At 43.6% G+C, this 20,926-nt stretch overlaps 1 protein-coding gene and 1 non-coding gene across 2 annotated transcripts in view; both read left to right on the forward strand.

The window, feature by feature from the left end:
* Positions 1–4,894: 4,894 nt before the first annotated feature.
* TRNAL-AAG lies at positions 4,895–4,976 on the forward strand. The gene has a single exon. It is a non-coding gene; the product is annotated as a tRNA-Leu (tRNA).
* Positions 4,977–8,520: 3,544 nt separating this feature from the next.
* The window catches only part of POLR3E (RNA polymerase III subunit E), an 18,896-nt gene continuing 6,490 nt past the window's right edge, over positions 8,521–20,926 (forward strand). Inside the window, exons 1-16 of the mRNA XM_015821158.2 lie at positions 8,521–8,567; positions 8,668–8,745; positions 9,307–9,422; positions 10,304–10,386; positions 11,675–11,782; positions 12,140–12,189; positions 12,913–13,032; positions 13,922–14,007; positions 14,304–14,348; positions 15,275–15,366; positions 15,781–15,901; positions 16,174–16,255; positions 17,316–17,375; positions 18,799–18,956; positions 19,461–19,525; positions 20,591–20,922. Coding sequence (XP_015676644.1) covers positions 8,689–8,745; positions 9,307–9,422; positions 10,304–10,386; positions 11,675–11,782; positions 12,140–12,189; positions 12,913–13,032; positions 13,922–14,007; positions 14,304–14,348; positions 15,275–15,366; positions 15,781–15,901; positions 16,174–16,255; positions 17,316–17,375; positions 18,799–18,956; positions 19,461–19,525; positions 20,591–20,922 — 1,575 coding nt within the window. The 5' untranslated portion in view covers positions 8,521–8,567; positions 8,668–8,688. The remainder of the gene's footprint in view (positions 8,568–8,667; positions 8,746–9,306; positions 9,423–10,303; positions 10,387–11,674; positions 11,783–12,139; positions 12,190–12,912; positions 13,033–13,921; positions 14,008–14,303; positions 14,349–15,274; positions 15,367–15,780; positions 15,902–16,173; positions 16,256–17,315; positions 17,376–18,798; positions 18,957–19,460; positions 19,526–20,590; positions 20,923–20,926) is intronic.

A 20,926-nucleotide genomic window follows, 5' to 3' on the forward strand; every position in this document is an offset into this window, starting at 1 on the left:
CATTCTGAAACAAAGCAAAACAAAAGCCAGTTTCTAAGCAAGCCTTGGTGCGCCCATTTTACAGATGAGGAATACTGAGGCTTCAGAGGAAAGCATTGAGCAGCAGCCAAGCTTGACCAAGACTACAAACTCTTGGTGACCAATTGCAGACTTCCTAGGAATCTGTTGGTCTATCCTGATTGACCTTTTTGCCGGTCCTTGATCTAACCAGACATGACTCATTTTGAGCAACTCCCAACTCATTAAAAACGCTGAGTTTTGCAGCTGAATCTGTAAAAAAAAAACAGCGCATTGTGGCTGTCTTACAGAATTGTAACCTTTTAAGAAAATTAGCTGGCCATTGCTTTATCTCCTTCTATGCCCAAAGAAAGCAGAAGCTTTTTTTAGGGATTAAAAAAAGGTTTTAAAAAACACCAATAGTATTCTTTGCTCATCTCAAACAGCTACTGACCGATGTATAAACAAAACCAAATTCAGCTCAAGAAATCTTATTGGGTTTTTTTAAAAAGTATGGTAGCCTTTTATCTTATTTTTTCCTGGATGACAACATGTTTCCCAGCTGCAGCTTTAAAAGATTAATTGCCTGAATGCCATTTTATACTGATTTTCTTGACTGTTGAATTTTTACGACCAAGCTGGAATTCTAATAAGAGGAAGCTCGTTTTTCCAAATATAACTAAAGATACGGTCCAGGAATTAGATGGCTGGTGGTCTGTAAGAATGCACTTGTAATAAATAAGAATACTTCTGCAGAGAAAGGTTGGTAGGAATGAAAAATGGATACTGGACATCCAGGGAAGGCAGATGGAAAAAAGCCACATTGCCCTTTTTTTTTTTTTTGTAATTATTTGAGCATCAAACATTTTTGCAACTTTCAACTTATTGCTCAGAAGCATTGCCAACTGAAGAATTTGGCTGCTTTTCTAGCAGGTGAGAGGTGTACGGTTAATTAAAGATTTCCTTTTATTTTGTGTCCATGTCTACTCTGCCACATAACAGCAGGAATTACATCTGTAAATTCTGCTGCCCTGCAGAGAGCAGCAAGACTCAGTTAAAAGTCAGTTAATTATTCTGCCCTCAAACTGTATCGAGTAAGTTTTAATAAAACAGCCAGTGAACAGGAAGCTTTTGAGTCAAAGTACAGTAGTCCTTAAAAGCAACAGCAGTGCTTTCGGCATATTTTCGACGGGTTATTTCAATAAGCGCATTCATTTTTTTCCCCAAAAAATCTCTATAAAGTAAAGCTGATAACAATAACAAAAAATTCAACCGTTTGAGGATGTCATTGTATATATTTATGAACTCTTTGCTTCTTCCAAGAACAATGAATAAAATGGGCAATTTTAGAGAGAGAAAAAATGTTTACTTGGAAAGGCCAAGGTTACAGTTTTACTTGAAAACTTAAGTTCTGCTGAAGTCTGCAGAGTTCAGGAATGCTTAAGCCTGCCCAGAGTAGAGTTTGCAATCTTTTGATTGCGTTCTGTAAGATCGTAGGACTTCTGCTCGCTGGTCTATGCAGTTAATTGTTAATGTGTGCTTCTGAAACCAGGATCACTTCATCTGCTCACGTCGGTGGTTGCTAGAGAATGCCCCTAGCCACGTTCACACGGCCAAACTCTTGAAAAGCAGACGAGGTGTTTAATTTACATCTGAACTGTCCATGGTACCTCAAAAGGGTCGATTTCTACCAATACAGAATCCCTGCAGATAGATGAATCTTTGTCTGCCAGAACTCAAAAAACTTCAGACTTTCTGTGTAGTGTCTTGATTTCTATCTATAAAAAACTTTTCTGATTTGGCCTCGGGTTCTGTATGCGATCTTTATTCTAGATCCAAGATGATAGAGGCCACGTTTCATTTGCTAAAGTATCAGAAGACAGTTGTCTGTTTTTTGCCTTCCAGTCTCCTACAGACAGGGATCTGGAATCGAATCTACCCTGTTGCTAATAAACCCAAATTCCCAGTGGTGAAGGATGGAATTGTCATTTTTCTGACAAACCACGTCGTTCCCTGTCTCGGATTATATTTTTGCTTTTCGACAAGATGGTCAATTAACTCAATTTCCTTCTGCACCCTGCCTTAGATGCATGCTTTTCTTCTACCTCTCTGTCCAGCAAAAACATGGCAGATTCTATGAAGACCATCGGATGGAATTCTTATCCTGGATTTCATTGATAAGCTTCTGCTCGTTTCGATTTGCTTGACGGATTGACGAATCTTATAAAACAGCGATGAATGTAATGTTTCGAAGCGGTGCTACATGCTGGGCTTCAGGTGTAAAGTAAGAGACGCTAGCAAATATTAGATGGTGGCTAACGAGCCTTAGCAAGATGGGCTGAGCTTGTGGCATAAGAGTGTTTTAAAAAGAGCTCAAAGTCTTGTGAATTAACGTTTACATTGACCTGCAAAAAAAAAAAAAAAGGCAGAAAATGCTGTGATATGTTTTCAATAAACTTTCTCAAGGATAGATTTTGTCCGCGTCTTTATTGGGAGAATTCTTCACCATGTTGGATTTAATGCATTTATGTTCTTGAATTTATTTTGAGGTTGGGAAACGTGACACTTTAGGTCAGACGGTCTCAAATGTTGCAGTCTGGTTGAACGGCGAAATCTGCGATTTTCCCTTTCCTTCCCCAATAAAATGATTTCTGTGCTTCGTGTTGGTCGAGAAATGTTTAATAACTGGAGTTAAATATATTCGTCACGTGAATTTACAGACAGTGGGGTTTTAAACAATTCTGGGACTCTCAGCTGCATAGGAGAATTACAACCCGTAGTTTGAGGCTCTTCTAGAAAAAAAATGGATTCAGGATCTCAACCAACGGATTGGTTGATTACAAGCCATCAAGTCTGTGTCAATGCTTAGTGATCACAAATGTTGACCACTCCCTAACCTGGTTTTTCAGCTCTTCTAAGGGTGCCTAAATCACCACTGTGTAACTGTGTCCGTCCGTGTTGGTGCTGGTCAGCCCTCTTTCCACTTTGCCCAGCATTGTGGATTTTTCAAAGGAAGCTGGGTCTTTACATTGGTTGATTGATTCGTTACGTGCTATCAGATTAAAAGATGTTTGCTCCTGGGGAGGAAAGCTATGGCAAATCTAGACAGCATACTAAAAAGCAGAGGCATCACCCTGCCAACAAAGTGCGTATAGTCCAGGCCATGGTTTTCCCAGTTGCAATGTATGGCTGTGAAAGTTGGGCCATAAGAAAGGCTGAGCGCCACAGAATGGAGGCCTTTGAACTATGGTGCTGGAGAAGACTCCTGCGAGTCCCCTGGACTGCAAGGCGATCCAACCGGTCAGTCCTAGAGGAGATCAACCCTGACTGCTCTTTAGAAGGCCAGATCCTGAAGTTGAAACTCAAGTACTTCGGCCACCTAATGAGAAGGAAGGACTCACTGGAGAAGAGCCTGATGCTGGGAAAGATGGAGGGCAAGAGAAGAAGGGGACGACAGAGAATGGGGTGGCTGGATGGAGTCACTGAAGCAGTAGGCATGAGCTTCAATGGACTCCAGAAGATGGTAGAGGACAGGAAGGCCTGGAGGAATGTTGTCCATGGGGTCGCGATGGGTCGGACACGGCTTCGCAACAACAACATCAAAGACCTCAAGAATGATCTGAAGAACCAACTGGGTCCTTCAGGTCTTCCAGCAATGCATCCCTTGCCATTGTAACTGAGTCCTTCCACTTTGCTGCTGGTCCTTCTCTTTCCTTCTATCTTTCCTATCCTCTCCTTTGTGCAATCTTTGACAAGCAGTCATCGATTTACAACGGTTCCTTTAGTGACCGTTGGAAGTTACGATCTCACTGAAAAAAGGAACTCGTGACCGTTTTTCACACTGTTGCAGCATCCCCACGGTCACGTGATCAAAATTCAGACGCTTGGCAACCGACTCGTGTTTATGACGGCTGCAGCGCCCCGGGGGGTCACGCAATCCCCTTTTGAGACCTTCTGACAAGCCAAGTTGATGGGGAAGCCAGTTTCACTTAACAATCGTGAGACTAATTTAATAATTGCAGTGGTTCGCTTCACAACCGTGGCAGGAAAGGTCATAGGATGGGGCAAAAAACTCCCTTGACAACCGTCTCGCTTAGCGACGGAAATTTTGGACCCGATTATGGTCACAAGCTGAGGACTGCCCGTATAGATCGGGTGGCATGTGCAAACAAACCCTGATTTCTCTTGAAACCATTTTGCTCAAACCAGGGGGGTCTTCAAAACTTGGCCCTTTGATGACTTGTGGACTTCAACTCCCAGAATTCCTCAGCCAGCATGCCTGGCTGAGGAATTCTGGGAGTTGAAGTCCACATCAAGTTTGAAGACCCCCCTCTGCTTAAATCTCCCATTCTAATCAAAGGACCTGGACCCGGGCGGGGCGCGTGACGTCAGCCGCTGACGTCACAATGGCCTTTGGAACGCGGCGGGGAAACTCCGCGTTCTATAAAGCTTTTGATCTTTGCTACTTTTAGCCGCTGATACGCTTTTTTTTTTTTTTTTTCCCTTCTTTTCCATCATATTTAGAAAAACTCACCTGGGGATCCTTCCCGGGCAGATCCCGCGTTGGATCACGTTTTCCCATCGCTTCACTCTAAATTTGGACTTTTTTTTTAGAGGAGGGGGGGGACTTTTTTTGATTGGGCTTTGCTGGGGGTTTTATATGGGGGTATTTTAGAGCAGGCTTTTTATTCAATATTTATTGCGATTTTTTATTATCGCCTGTTCACCGCCCTGAGTCCCGTCAGGGAGATAGGGCGGTATATAAATTTAAATAATAAATAAATAATAAATAAATAAATAAAGACACCTATGTAAAACTGGTGGGGGGGGGAGAAGGGAGGAAATTGTGAACTTTTGCAGACATGAATACACTCCGCAGGCTTACATCTTCCAATAAGGTAGCGTGGCCGAGCGGTCTAAGGCGCTGGATTAAGGCTCCAGTCTCTTCGGGGGCGTGGGTTCGAATCCCACCGCTGCCAGATCCCTTTTTTTCCCTCCGGCTTCCCCTTTTAAAAAAAAGGGGGCTCTTTGCAATGCAAACGCAGCGCCACACCTAATATGCACAAAGATCAATAAAACACGCGAACAGAACACTTCTACACGCGTGGAGGGAAAGGCAGACCCGGAGGAGCGCCCCCTGGCGCCCGCCTCCCCTTCCCAGGGGCGAGCATTATGGGTACAAAGAGGCGGGCCCCGACCCCTTCCCACGTGCTCGGAGGAGTTTCCCGCAACATGGCTGCGAGCTGAGATCCCGGGCTTTGCGGGCACGTTGCATGGTTCGGAAAGAGGGTTGGAGGGGGGGCTCCAGACCCGAGCAACAGCCCCCCTCCTCCACCTCAACCTAGGCGGGGGGGGTTTTGCCTGGTTGCAACAAAAAGCGGTAAGCATTCCTTTGATCTTTTTTTGCAAGTTGGACTGGTTAGATTTGCAAGGCCTGGCCTGGGTTGGGGACACGACGCCCCCCCCTTTGGATTGCAGAGGCCAAAAGCCCCAGCTGGGGGGGGGTGTTTGCCCCTCTTGTGCCCCCCCTCCATCCCTCCCTCCCTCTCCAAGCCCTGGGTCCATCACTCCCCCCCCCTCCAGGGAAACCTGGAATCCTGGCCACGTCCGGCTTGCCAAAGGCTGGTTGCATCAGCCGGAGAGATCTCCTAACCCGGATTCTTAAAACTGGGTTTAAGATGCCTTGGCAATCAAACCCTGATCCGACATCATCAGCAGGGCTGGGGGGTGGGGGGGAAGCAAGCAGCCTGCTTGCATTGGACTCGGTGGGTAGAAGTTGAACCCATCCTCCTTTTCCCTGGAAGGTGCGGTTGTGGTTGTGTGTTGCACAAGCGGGTGTGTTGCTCGGGAGAGGGGATAGCCTTGGCTGCTAACCTTTTAAAAAGAGACGAGTCAATGAGTCAACTGCGAAACTCAATCCGGCAGAATAAATGGCATTTTTTTTACTCTCTCTCTCTCTCTTTTATGCTGGGAACTTGGGCAGAGGAATCTGGGAAGACTGGAGGCTAAAAGCACATAAGGAAAGGCTGCTGGAATTGGGAATGTCTAGTTTAATGAAGAGAAGGACGAGGGGGGGACAGGATAGCAGGGTTCCAGTATCTCAGGGGCTGCCCCAAAGAAGAGGGAGTCAAACTAGTCTCCAAAGCGCCTGAAGGCAGGACAAGAAGCAACCTAGAACTAAGGAGAAACTTCCTGACAGTGAGAACAATTAACCAGTGGAACCACCTGCCTCCAGAAGCGGTGAATGCTCCAACACTGGAAGTTTTTAAGAAGAGACTGGACAGCCATTTGTCTGAAATGGTATAGGGTTTCCTGCCTGAGCAGGGGGTTGGACTAGATGACCTCCAAGGTCCCTTCCAACTTTATTATTATTATTATTATTATTATTATTATTANGGGGGGGGGGAAAGAGTACAAAAACAAAAGCTAAATGTATAATCTATAATTTTTGAAGCATAGAAATTGTTTTTGTCCTTTTCGTTTTGCTTTTTTCTTGTTCATTTATAGCTCTTCTCTAAAACTGCTCGGTAAAATGAAAACACACAAATCAGAAAGGAAAGGCAGACTTTGGAGAAACGCATGGATCAGTTTATTGGGGTGGGAAATAACTATTTTGTTCTGTCAATAGAGTCTTTTCTTTTTCTATCTCTAGTATCGGTTCTCCTGCTTGAGCAGGGGGCTGGACTAGAAGACCTCCAAGGTCCCTTCCAGGTTCTATTCTATTCTATTCTATTCTATTCTATTCTATTCTATTCTATTTTCTATTCTATTTCATTCTATTCTTCTTCCTATTTCTAGTCTATTCTATTTTGTATTTTCTATTCTATTTTCTATTCTATTCTATTTTCTATTCTATTCTATTTTCTATTCTATTTTCATTCTATTCTTCTTTCTGTTTCTATTCTATTTTCTATTCTATTTTCTATTCTATTCTTTCTGTTTCTATTCTATTCACGGGTGATTTATGTTCATAGCTCTATGACTGAAATTAAAATAAATAAAAGACGAATATTGAGAGGGAAAGGCATCTGGGAGAGGAAAAGGATTGTTTTTCAATGTACCTTTCAGTAAACATGGAAGAGAAAAATGAAAGGATAACTGCAGGTAGTCCTCAACTTATAACCATTCATTTAGTAACTGTTCAAACAACACTGAAAAAGTGACTTTCACACTTACGACCGTTGCAGCATCCCCGCAATCACGTGATCAAAATTCAGACGCTGGGCAACTGACTCGTATTTATGACGGTTGCCGTGTCCCGGGCGTCACATGATCCCCTTTGCGACCTTCTGGCAAGCAAAGTCCGTGTGGGAGCCACTTAACAACCATGTTCCTGACTTGACAGCCGCAGCGATTCACTTAACAACCGTGGCAGGAAAGGTTGTAAAACGGGGAAAACTCATTTAACAACCGTCTGGCTCAACAGCAGAAATTTGGAGGGTCAATTTTGGTCGTAAGTTGAGGACTGCCTGTCTGTTTTTGGTTGCCTGTTCTTTTTAAAGCATTGTTTGGATCCGGTGAAGAGATCAGTGGTGTGACGATTGTGTGTTTTTGTTTCAGGTTAACACTAAGCAACATTGCAAGGTTAGTTTTTTTCCAGTGCTACTATGGCCAATGAGGAAGACGACCCTATTATACAAGAGGCAAGTAATGACCTTTTTTTAAAATAAAAAATAAAAAAAATCTTTAATATCTGCTTTAGTTTTTCCTCCCACAGAAAATATACATGTAATCCTCAACTGTTCATTTAGTGACCGGTCTAAGTTACAGCGACACAGGAAAAAAAGGACTGGTTTTTCACACTTACGACCTCTGCAGGGTCCCTGCGATCATGTGATCCAAAGTCGGTTGCTTGGCAACCAGCACGCATTTATGATTTTGCATGCATGTCCTTGGATCAGGTGATCGCCTTTTGTGATCTTCCCAGCTGATTTCTGATAAGCAAACTCAAGGAAGGAAGCCAATTTCTTTAACAACCACGTGATTCACTTAACAACCATCTTGCTTAGCAGCAGAAATTCTGTTGCCGTAAATCAAGGACTGCTTGTAGTAAAGTTTAGCGCCCAGCTTTTCGTCGTTTGGCGGTGAAAAGTTAATATCCAGGGTGAAAAATGAAAATGAAGCTCTAACTGATAATGTGGAATGTTTTATCTTGTCAAATCCACACCTCTGTAATTACCTACCAGTCTTTTCTTTTACAAAGGCCTTCATTTTCAAATAAAGCGTCATTTTTAAATGAAATCCTTTCTCAGCGGGGGCACTGAATACCTTGTCATGCTCCCTGCTTCAATTATTTTGTCAAAAATTCTTGTATTTCAGAGAAGGCTTCAAACCTATTCATAATGTATTTCCTTCCTCTTTATACCAATGCATCATTTATTTATTTTTTTAGTTGTTTCGTTACGCCGATTTATTCTTCTGAATTGCAATTTGGGGTGAGACGCCTTTACAAAGGCTCAAAAACAAAGCTCCAGAAAGTAAAATAAAAATCTTGAATATGTCGTCTCTCTTTTTGCTAGATTGACGTCTACCTGGCTAAAAGTCTGTCGGAAAAACTGTATCTGTTCCAGGTATTTTGTTTTCCCGTGCAAGTTTTTTTTTTAAAAAAAAGAAAAACAGTTGAAAGAGTCTTTTAAAAGCTAACTGAAGTTGCATCTTGCTTTGTTGCAGTATCCTATTCGTCCAGCTTCGATGACCTACGATGAGGTTACTCACCTCTCCGCGAAGATCAAACCGAAGCAACAAAAGGTGGATGCAAGTTTAAACCCTTTAAAAAAATGTAAAAGGTTGTTTCAAAACTAAGATGAAGTTTTAATGGTGGGGAGAAACTATTTGGTTAAACTTTTCTGAGAATCTGTTATTCCACCGTTATTAGAAATTTTATTTTCTTGCTGGGCTAAAATGGTGTAAAGGCAGGAAATCTCCTGTTCTCCTTTCTATATTTTGGATTATCGTTTATCCCTTATTCTGGCCTGGAACAGCCAATAACGAAGGATTGAAATAAATTATAATTCAAAATACGTGGAGATTTAGGATTGTTCATCCCCGATGGGACAGCTGTTTGTATTATTACTATTTTTTAAATTCGTGATTAGTTTTTATCTTTTTTAATCTTAGTCTTGAATAAAATTATTATTTAAGGGAAAAGTTTATTGATCCCTCCAGGGGTTAATACACCCAATCTGCTTGCTTAAATACGCAGCTTGTCTCAGTTTGATCAAATTCTGTAGCCATTTTTCTCTCTCTAGTTTTATGAATGGTGACATTTAAGCTCTTGGTTGAGCTGATCCACCATCTGCTGTTCTTCAGGTTGAACTGGAAATGGCCATCGACACGTCAAATTCCAACTACTGTCGCAGCAAAGGGGAACAGATTGCCCTCAACGTAGACGGCACGTGTACCGATGAGACCAACACTTACTCTTCGTAAGCATCACCTTTACATCAATGCCTAGATTCAACTGGGTGGAGTCCCCATCTCCTTTAGGATTTTTTGATGGCAGGTTAATACAGAATAACAGAGTTGGAAGGGACCTTGGAGTTCTTCTAGTCCAACCCCCTGCTCAAGCAGCAGACCCTATACCACTCCAGACAAATGGCTATCCAACCTCTTCTTGAAAACCTTCAGTGATGGAGCACCCACAACTTCTGGAGGAAACTTCCGTTCCCCTGATTAGTAGTTCTCACTGTTAGGAAGTATCTCCTAAGTTGCTTCTCTCCTTGATTAGTTTCCATCCGTTGCTTCTTGTCCTGCCTTCAGGAGCTTTGGAGAAGAGGTTGACCCTCTCCTCTTCTTTGTGGAAACCCCTGAAGATATTGGAACACTGCTATCATGTCACACCTTTTCACTAAACTAGACATACCAATTCCTGCAACCATTTTTCATATGTTTTAGCTTCCAGTCCTCCAATCATCTTTGTTGCTCTTCTCTGCACTCTATTTAGAGGTGTTTTTTTTAGGTAGTCCTCAAATTATGACTGATTGGGCCTTGCAATGTGAGCTCTTTAGTTTGAGTGTCAGCCTTACCAAGTGGACCAGACAGGAACCCTAACCAGATGATCTAATTCTGCTTTATGCTAAAGCGACGTTAACAGAATCTTGCAAACCTGAACGTGCAATTCTTTTGCCAGCTCCTTTACAGCTTGAGAATTTTAGGGTCTCTTTTTTTTGGGGGGGGGGCTTCTTTCTTCACCCTTTGTGCAACCAGAGGCTATTTCTCCTTTATCTGACCGTTGTCTCTTCTCCCAGTCTTCCAAGATCATTCCTACATGCCATTTCACCAAGGTCCTGTGTTCTATGTTTTCCAGGAAGCTGATGGACAAACAGACGTTCTGTTCCTCGCAAACCACCAGCAACATTTCGCGATACGCTGCTGCTGTCTACAAAAGAGGTGAGTGATATGCCTGCCTTGGTGGTTTTTCAAAATCAACTTTAAAAAAAACCACCCCACAATCTTCAGAATTCTGGTGCAAAATTGGGTGCATGAACACAACATCCAAGCTATAGCAATGGAGTTGATTCATAGGCTGTATTTCCATAGGTTTTTGAGAGACTGAGTTTGTAGGACACCAACCCCAATCAATATCTAACCAGGTTTAGCAGGTGGTATGACTGCAGCTGCCACGTTTACCGTCTTTCTACCTGAGCAGAATTGTTTAAGTGCAGCTAGCAGGAGACGGAAATCTAAATATGAATAGGAAACTAAAAATTGGGGAAAACTAACCAGGACATTGATTGTCTAAAAAAATTGAATGTGAAAACGAGGATAAGTATAAACAAAAAATTTATTTTTTATTTATTTTATTTATTTAATTTTTATCCCGCCCTTCTCCTTACGGACTCAGGGCGGCTGACAGCCTTATAAAACAGATACAACAATAAAAATACCCAGTTTAAAACCTAATTAAAAAGAAATATTTACTGTGGCCTATGTCAATTAAAATTACTCTTAAAACCCCACTAAAATTCCCCTAGGCCAATCCCGCTTGTTGGAAGAGCCATGTCTTTAGGGCGCGGCGGAAGGAGGGGAGATCCGGGATCACCCGGATCTCTGGGGGTAGTTCGTTCCAGAAAAATATTGATAAATGTAAGGAAGTTATTTTTATTTAATCGATACCATAAGAATTGTATTAATTTAAATATGGGACAGTAAATACCAAGGGGAAAAGAGCGGAAATATTGAATGTAATCGTTTGAGATCTGTACTAAAGATATTTGTATGTTACTGAATTATTGGCCAACTCGGCCGCCACGTTGCTTTTCAAGTATTTAAATGTAAAACTAGAAAATCAATAAAATTTTCTTTAAAAAAAAAAAAAGAAGACGACGGAAATCATTTGTTTGGTCATAACACCCAAACTCAGTCTCCCCGAGGGCTGCCTATATTTTAGAGCAGGGTTTCTCGCCCTCAGCCACTTTTAGATGTGTTTTCTTCAACTCCCAGAATTCCCTAGCCAGCATAGGTGGACTTCAACTCCCAGAATTCCTCAGCCTGTATGAATGGATTTTAAAATCCAGAACTCAACTAGCCAGCGTGTGTGGACTTCTCCCCTCAGCCAGCCTGCCCACTGGAGAATTCTGGGAGTTGAAGTCCGCACATCTTATAATTGTTAAGCTAGAGAAATGCTGCCATTTCTCTTGTAAAAAAAAAATAATAATGCTGTTTTATTCTGTTGCAGGGGAGCTTCACTTGACTCCGTTGAACGGGATCCTGCAAATGCGACCAAGTTTTGCCTACTTGGACAAAGCGGATGCGAAATACCGAGAACGTGAAGCTGCCAATGAGCGTAAGTAGGACGCCATGTTCTCTGGGTTTGGGTCAGAGAAGATGGCCAGCTTCCACGTTTAAAATGGCTGGCTGTGTTTTAACCAGGGTTTTATAGCCTTACAGCCTAGCTCTTAAAGGCTCCCAGAATTCCTCAGCCAGTATGGGTGGACTTCAACTCCCAGAATTCCTCAGCCTTATAACCTAGCTCTTAAGGCTGTAAGGCTCCCAGAATTCCTCAGCTAGCATGAGTGGACTTCAACTCCCAGAATTCCTCAGCCTTGTGGCCTATAAGGTTTTTGTGGTTTTAGCGTTTGTTCCCATTTGCAGAAAAGGTGACCTTCCAGATGCTTTGACCTTCCCCTTTCTCTCATCATAGATGGTGATTCTTCTCAGGATGAGGGTGAGGAAGACGTCAAGCAAATCACGGTAGGTCAAGATGTTCTGGGACACCTGTCTAATTCCCAGGAGTATACAGGTGGTCCTTGACTCACAACCGTTTGTTTAGCAATCATTCGAAGTTGCAACGACACCGAAAAAAGGGACTTATGACCCATCCTCGCATTTACAACGGTTGTAGCATCCTGGGATCATGTGATCACTATTTGTGACTGTCCCAGCTGGCTTCTGACAAGCAAAATCAATGGGGGGGGGATGTCAGATTTGCTTAATGACGGCATGATTCGCTTAACGACTGCAGTGAACCGTGGCAACAAAGCCTGTAAAATTGGACGCAGCTCACTTAGCAGCCATCTTGCGTAGTCATGGAAATTGTGATCCCATTTTAATGATTTGTAAAAATTTATGGGCTACCCATTTTACCACAGGACTGTGGTAAGTGTGGAAATCGTGGTCGTAAGTCAAAGGCTACCTATAATAAATTTTGTCTTGTTTGGGGGAAATGACTTGCTTTTTTATTATTTTGCTTTTCCAGCCTATTGCATTTTTTTTTACTTTTTAATATATATTTTGGTTCTAGTGCTAAACTGCCCAGAGTCACTTGGGAGTCATTTTGATTTCGATTCTTTTTGCTCTTCTTGGGTGGCTCTTACAAAGGAGGTGTCAGTTCTTTGAAAGATGCGGTCTTCACCCAGTCCCAGCCCATTGGGAATTTTGATCGCATCCCATAATAACAGAAAGGTCTCTTTTCAGGTGAGGTTCTCCCGGCCAGAGTCGGAACAGGCCCGCCAACGGCGAGTTCAATCTTACGAATTCCTGCAAAAAAGACAAGCAGAAGAGCACTGGGTCCACCTCCATTATTACGGTTTGAAGGTAGGTTTCCAGGACTGTGTTTGCGTAGCACGTTAAACTGTGGTTTGTTTAACCCTACTTGGTTGAATAATCTATCCCTAGTGGGGTTTAAGGAAAGGTTTGGAGGGCGTAGACTGTTAGGGGCAAAAGTGACACAGTGTTTGGCAGAGGGGACTAAAAGGCCACAGTGGGTGGAATCAAATCATTTGATGAGGATGGAGGTAAAATTTCCCCTTTTTTTCTCCTGGTTTTACAGAGGTTTACTTGGTTTTTCTTTAAAAACACACACACACACACACACACACACACACACAACCAAGCAACTTTGTTCCAGTTTGGCTGTGTTTCCTACTTCAACATGTTAAGAAACTGCTGGCCATTTTCAGGAATATCAACCAGAGCTGGTTCTGAGGAAAGGGGATTTGAGGACCTCATGTGGCATTAAGGCTAGAAGTTGCTGACCCCTGCTTGAAGCCAGAAACCATTGCTAATGATGGGTGGTCTCGAATGAGTGACAAACTCAGCCAGTGTGTTATTACATCTGCAGAAGTGGTCTGAAAAAGAAGCTGATTTGACTCCCCCCCCCCCACAGTTTTATACAATCTGATGGTAGAGATTTTGGTTCTCCAGATGTTCTTCCCTTGAGAGAATTGTCAAAACTATGGCGGCTTCATGACAGTTGATTAGAGAGGGGAAACTAAATAGGTGTCAGTTCCAAAATAAGTCCATGATCCTTCTCCTCTCCTCTCCTCTCCCTCCTCCTTCCTCTGTTCTTCCATTCCCCTTGCTAAAACTCTTTGTTATTTTTCCTGAACAGGAAAAACTATTTAAGCTCAGCTCCTGCCTGTATATTTTCATACCATAGTCCTGAAATGGCCATTAACGGATCTTCCTCTTCTGTTTCTCCTAGGACAGCCGTTCTGAGCACGAGCGCCAATATTTATTCAGCCAAGGACACAGCATGGCTGGGAACACAGAATTAATTAAATCGCCAAGGTGAGGAAGGGGACAGAAAAGAGAAATAATTGAAATCCAGCCCGCTTCCCCCAGCCAAGGTCAGTTGGGCTGCTAAGGAGGAGATGCAAAGCTGCCAAGACACCATTCCTCTTGCAAGACCATTGTCAATATTGTTGTTTAGAGAAACGCAGGACCAGATGCCCCACATTTTATGCATTTGATTGGCTTGGATTTCTTTCAGATGACTAAGCCGGCCACCCTCTGCTGGCTTTTAATAACAATTTGGATGTGTTCTTTCTCAAGGCAAATCCGTATTCCTTCTTCTCTCTTCACAGTGAATACTTGATGATGCTGGTTCCACCAAGCGTAGAAGAAGAAAAGTAAGTAGCTTAGTTCTATAGAGATTCTCCATCATCCAGGTCATGGTTGTCCCAAAGGTGCTTTTTCCCCAAAAAAACCCACACCTGGAATACTGCAGCTAATTTTGGTCACCATATCACAAAAAAGATGTTGAGAGTTTGAAAAAAAAAACTCAGAGAAGAGCAACTAAGATGATCCAAGGCCTGGAGACTAAAACATACAAAGAACGGCTGCGGGACTTGGGTTTGGCTACTCTAAAGAAAAGAAGAAACAGGAGAGACATGATAGCAGTGTTCCAGTATCTGAGGGGCTGCCACGAGGCAGAGGGGGTCATGTTGTTCACCAGAGCACCAGAGGGAAGGATAAGAAACAATGGTTGGAAACTGATCAAAGAGACAAACAACCTGGAATTGAGGAGAAACTTCCTGACAGTGAGGACAATTAACCAGTGGAACAGCTTGCCTCCAGAAATCGTGGGCGTTCCATCACTGGAGATTTTTAAGAAGAGGCTAGACAGTCATTTATCTGAAATGGTATAGGTTCTCCTGCTTGAGCAGGGTGCTGGACTAGAAGATCTCCAAGGTCCCTTCCAGCTCTATTCTACTCTGCAACTGGACTTTCTTGGTTTTCTGTTCCTTGAAAACATTTCACTTCTCATCCAAAAAGCTTCTTCAGTTCTTAAGTAGCTTAGGGATCTCTCCCATTCTTTGGGGGGGGGGGGAACCTAGAACCATGTAATTTTTAAATGTCCCTCCTGATGTTGACTGGTAGTTTAACCTTCTCCCCATGCTAGAGAATGAAGCTTGGCCTCAGATCCTTCGGGGTTGCTTCTGCAGTTGATCCTTATCGGTTGGGTTTGCCCAGAAACATTAAGCTGAGATCTTTAAGCATAGTTTGAAGAGGCCATGGCAGCCGGCATTCAACGGCTATTTTATTTTGCGCACAGGGAAAAACCGGTAGCGCCAAGCAATATGCTGTCGATGGCTCAGTTGCGGACGCTCCCTTTGGCCGACCAGATTAAGATTCTGATGAAAAATGGTAAGTTCTGTTATTTCTCCTTTTTTTTTTCCTTGCAAATTCTCGCTAAATTGTTTTGCCCACTTCACCGAGCAAGTGGGTCTGTGGTGAAGTGGCAAAAGCTTTAGGGGTTCAAGGACTGCCCTGTTACTCTTAACATTTGTTCCTGCCTTTGGGAGGGGGGGAGGGAAGTTTCTCCAACTTCTATTCCATCTCTCAAGTAATCTCTGAGTGGTCTCCCCTCCAAATATTAACCAAGATGTCGAGAATGGTCCCTCCGGATTGGGGCCCATAATGAATCCTGGTTAGGGTTCTTCGCATCTGGGTTTGATCAGCCCTTCCTGTTGCTCCCCAATTTCTCTATTTTTTGGGGGGGGGCTTCTGGCTGGCTGGGGCTGATGGGTCCCTGCTTTTTTTCTTCTTCACCCCCTACAGTGAAAGTCATCGCCTTTGCCAGTTTAATGAGCCTTTTAGCCTCTGGGACAGATCCGGCTGCAGTTTTGCGAAGCATCCAGCAGGTGGCGCTGCTAGTCCAGGGGAACTGGGTGGTGAAAAGGTGAACAACAAAAAAATCAGCTTTATATATATATTTGATTGCATGCTGCTAATTGCAGATTGGCTTACAAATTCCTAAATTTCCAGCCCCAGTAGCTTCTGTATAGGTAGTCCTGGAGTTATGGAGCCTTGGCCATCCCGGTCATAACTCAGGATGGTCACAAATTGAGGACGCCACACAACCAACCCGATTTTATGACCTTTGTGGTTAGGTGTTTAAGCCAACGGTCGATGGGGCACTTCAGCTAATAAATGTTTATTTTTCCTCCACAGTGACATCCTTTACCCCAAAGATTCCTCCAGCCCACACAGCGGTGTCCCAGCCGAAGTCTTGTGCCGAGGAAGGGATTTTGTTGTGAGTGCCAAAACACCCAACCAAGAATTTGTGTTTGTGTTCTCAAATGTCCCTTCTGCAGCAACAGCTTGGCATGCATTTTGGGCTTGGGCATTTTAACTGTCCTGGGGGGCTGGGGTCGGGTCTTCAGAGGAGGGTCCCCATACCGCTTGCCCTAATACAGGTAGTCCTGGTCTTCACAATCATTCATTTAGTGACCGTTCGGACTTAAAGGCGCTGGAAAAAGTGACTTACGACTTGTTTTCACACTTACGGCCTCTGCAGCCTCCCCAGGGTCACGTGATCAAAATTCAGACGCTTGGCAGTCCTGGGGTCACGTGATCCCCTTTTGCAACCTTCTGGCAAGCAAATCCAATGGGGAGGCCAGATTCACTTAAAAACAGTGAAGTTGCTAACTTAACAATTGCAGTGATTCGTTTAACGAGAAAGGTCGTAAAATGGGACATTAGCTCACTTAACAACTGCTTTGCTCAACACCAGAAAGTTTGGGCTCCACGCTGCTCGTAAGTCAAGGACTGCCAGTCGTTTATTTTAGTGTACACCCACCCAGAGTCACATTCCTGAGTTGGCAGGAAAAGAGGAGTTGGGGGGGGAGCTTTAGAAATTTGGTCAATCTATATCTATCTTCTATATCTATCTATATATCTATATATTACCAATGACACTAAAAACAGATGAATGATCCCTGGGCATATCCATAGTAAAACAATAAAAGTGAACACCAGGGATTTTAACCTTCTGATTTTAACCTGATTTTAACTTTCCCTGGTGTTCACTTTTATTGTTTTACTATATATCTATATCTATCTATATCTATCTATCTATCTTCTATCTATCTATCTTCTATCTATATAAATAAAAATGTAAAATGTTGGTTTGTTCAAAATCTTAAATCTCCGAAAGTTCTTCACCGATTGCTTTGAAATGTTGACTCAACGTTGCATTCGAATACGCGTGTGTTTTTATATACCTCCTTTGGCCACGTTACGCTCTGTATTCAGACAGGCCTTCGCCAGGTTGAAAGGGGCCTTCTTTTCTTGAGTGTTTGCTTCTTTTTCAGATATGGAAATTCACGCAGGATCGGTGGGTGGTACGGAAGGAAGTTGCGGCTGTAACCAAAGTAAGTTTCTTCCTAAACTTTGCGTTTTTTTATCAGTCTAGGTCGGGGGTCTCCAACCTTGCCAACTTTTAAGATATGTGGACTTCAACTCCCAGAATTCCTCAGTCGGCTGATGGCTTTCCCTGAATTTTGCTGGTTGGCGTTTCCCATCTGGTCCTCTTTTCAGATTTATAGACCACCACTTCCCAGAATCCTCTCTACAGCGGCCGTGTTGGCTGAGGGATTCTGGGAGTCGAAATCCAAGCATCGTCATCTTAGTGGCCCAGATGTGATGACAGAAAAGGACCTGGGATGCGTCAATTTAGGATTGGGTTTCTAAATGCCACTAACTGGCATTGTGCCTGAGATGGGAGGCCTGTTCTGTGTGATAGACAAACCAGGTTTGGTTTATAACGTTTTAAAATGAGAACATCCCCGGTTCTTCAAATGATCTTCGTTCATTCCAGTAGGGTTAATTGTTTTAGAGTAATTTACTTGCACAATAAGCAGCCAAGAGAGAACCACACGAAGGCTTCCAAATTAGAAATCAACTTTCTCACACTATGGATCCCGGCTTGTCCTCCTCAGAGTTAAATCTCTTTTGTTATTAGCATGATGATGGAGTTGAAACTCAAAAAGGCCAGAGGATCCTCTTTCAAAGAGGACGCGCAATCTCCAAAATGCAGTCCCCCAAATTCCACAGATGATTATTTTTTTTTACAACTGCGGTCCTTGGTATGCAATTTGCACCCACACCCCAATACTTGAGAAGCAAATGAGCTTGGCCTTTTTAATATGCATATGCGCTTGTTGTATGTACATGCATGCGCCCGTGCATAATTGAGCTCACAAAACAAGTGGGAACAGCTTCCTGCTTTGAAGGAAAGTTGGCATCTGTTAGGGTGTAGCCCTGTCTCCCTGTTTTCTCTGTTAGACCACACCCCAAACTTTGAGGTGACCATTATTACCATCAGGGCAATTTCTCTTCTTGACCTGATTACAGAGTCCTCGAGTTACAACCGTTCATTTCGTGTCTGTGGAGAGTCTCCATCATCCAGGTCAGGGTTGTCCCAAAAGGTGCTTTTTCCAAAAGGCAAACTGGACTTAGGCTTGTCTTTCTTCTGGAGAGTCGGCATGTCAAGGTTGACTCTCAAAACACCTCTTTCTGCTCGCAGCTTGACAAAGAAACAACGGGAGCAGGGAAGTAGTACGTTTGTTGTTGTCCCCAAAGGTGCTTTTATTCCAAAGGGCAACTGGACTTTCTTGGGCACAACTCACTTAAGAGTGGAAATTGTGGACCCGGTTGTGGCGACCTGTAATCGGAACGGCAGCTAGATGTTTTGAAACAAGTTACGGACACCCACCCAGATTGCGCGGCGTTCGCCGTCTTTCATTGTGAAATGGAATTTTTTTTTAAAAAAAAAATAATCTGTTCTTTGTGCAGCTGGGTCCAGAAGATGTGAAAGACTTCCTGGAGCACGTCTCTTTTTTGAGGATAAACCGAGGCTGGGAATTTAAGCTCCGCTATGACGAAGATTTTGTCAAGAAGCATCCAGATGTGGTGCAGAGGCAAAAAATGCTTTGGATGGGCATTCAGGCCAAGTAAATAATTCCTTTCTCTTCCCTTCTTCGTCCATTCTCCACCTTCCCTTTCCTCCCCTTCCCCTTTCTCTCTTTTTTTCCCTTTCCCCTTCCTCATCCATTTACCCCTTCCTTCTCTTCCTTTCCCTTTCTTTTCCCTTTCCCCTTTTCCCTTCCTTTTTCCTTTCCCTTTTCCCTTCTCTTCCTTTCCCTTTCTTTTCCCTTTCTCCTTTCCTTCCTCATCCATTTACCTCCTTCCCTTCCCTTCCTTTTTCCTTTCTCCTTTCTCCTTCCCTTCCTTTTCTTTTTCCTTTTCCTCAGATTGTACTTCTTCTCTGTGAGACTGGAAAAACACACACATTTTCTTGTAAGAGAGACTGAGAGGTGGGGTACGCACCCCCTCCCCCCCAAAAACCCCCCCATCTCTTCCACTGTGGATCTGAAGTGCTGCAGATTCTTGGTGATTGCTAACTAAGCCACTGAAGGGCTTTCCAGAGACGAATTTTCCTTTCCTCTTATTTTCAGGTTGGAAAAAGTATACAACCTATCCAGGGAGCAGCTGGCTTCAAAGAAAACAGCAGCACAGCCAGGTAAGGCCTTTGGAGAAGCAGAGAGAACAAAAAAAGCTCACAGAAGACTAAAATGAGCAAAAGCTCACAGAAGAAATGAGCAAAAGCTCACAGAAGACTACAATGAGGTTTGCAGAGGCTGCTTCGGCCTAGATTCGGTCAATCCTGCTCTTGTGACTTCTTAGGCAATCATGGTTTGATAAAAATCATGGTTTACCACAATGTAATTTTTTTTAAGACCCAGAGGAGTGACAATGGCTGAGCAGTTGAAGAGCTATTTTTAATCAATAAAATATCCTGCTTGAGCGGGGACTATGAGACCTTCAAGGTCTTCCAACTCTTAATAATAATAAAGTTGGAAGGGACCTTGGAGGTCAACTAGTCCAACCCCCTGCTCAGGCAGGAAACCCTACACCAGTGTTTCTCGACCTTGACAATTTTAAGGCATGTGGACTTCAACTCCCAGAATTCCACAGCCAGCAATGCTGGCTGTGGAATTCTGGGAGTTGAAGTCCACATGCCTTAAAATTGTCAAGGTCGAGAAACACTGCCCTACACCATTTCAGACAAGTGGCTGTCCAGTCTCTTCTTAAAAGCTTGTTGGAGCATTCACTGCTTCTAGTTAATTGTTCTAACTGTCAGGAAGTTTCTCCTTAGTTCCAGATTGTTTTTCTCCTTGATGAGTTTCCATCCGTTGCATCTTGTCCTGCCTTCAAGGGCTTTGGAGAATAGCTTGACTCCCTCTTCTTTGGGGCAGCCCCTGAGATATTGGGACACTGCTATCATGTCACCCCTCATCCTTCTCTTCATTAAACAAGGCATACCCAATTCCTGCAACTATTCTCTATTCCATTTTCAGCCCACCCAACTTCACAGGTTTATGGTGGGGGAGGAAGGAGTGTTATGTATATTCTCGGCATTGAGTTTCTTCCAAAGCAGTAAAGGCAGGATAAAAACCTAATAAATAAAGTCACTGGAAGCAGTCCTTCTCCTACGCTTCCCTACGCACGCCACATCTAGGTAGAACAGAGTTCTTCTCCTGATCTGGGCCCCAATTAACCCTGGTTCTTGTTCTCCTTCCCGTAGCTGCTCCAGTGGTGATCTCTGGAGAGCAGAGGGTCAACATGGCCAAGTCCAAAGTCAACCAGAGCTACAGCCAGTTGGACCAAGACCACCGAAAGAGAAAAGCCGAGAACCGGCTGGAGGAGTCTCTTCATGCGACGGACCTCCTCGGGGTCCATATCAAGGAGGAACCAATGAGCGACGAGGAACCGATGGAGACCTCGGCCCCCGAGAGCCTCAATAATGGACTGGTCAACGGGATCCATTTGGAAGATAGCCTGGACTCCATCAACGGCCACGTGCCGATCCCGGAGAGGGTGACGGAGGAACTGCGAGCATTTGTGGGGGCCACCTTTAAGA

The sequence above is a fragment of the Protobothrops mucrosquamatus genome, unplaced genomic scaffold, assembly GCF_001527695.2.
Source record: "Protobothrops mucrosquamatus isolate PMUCROS unplaced genomic scaffold, P.Mucros_1.0 scaffold1264, whole genome shotgun sequence".
Lineage (NCBI taxonomy): Eukaryota > Metazoa > Chordata > Lepidosauria > Squamata > Viperidae > Protobothrops > Protobothrops mucrosquamatus.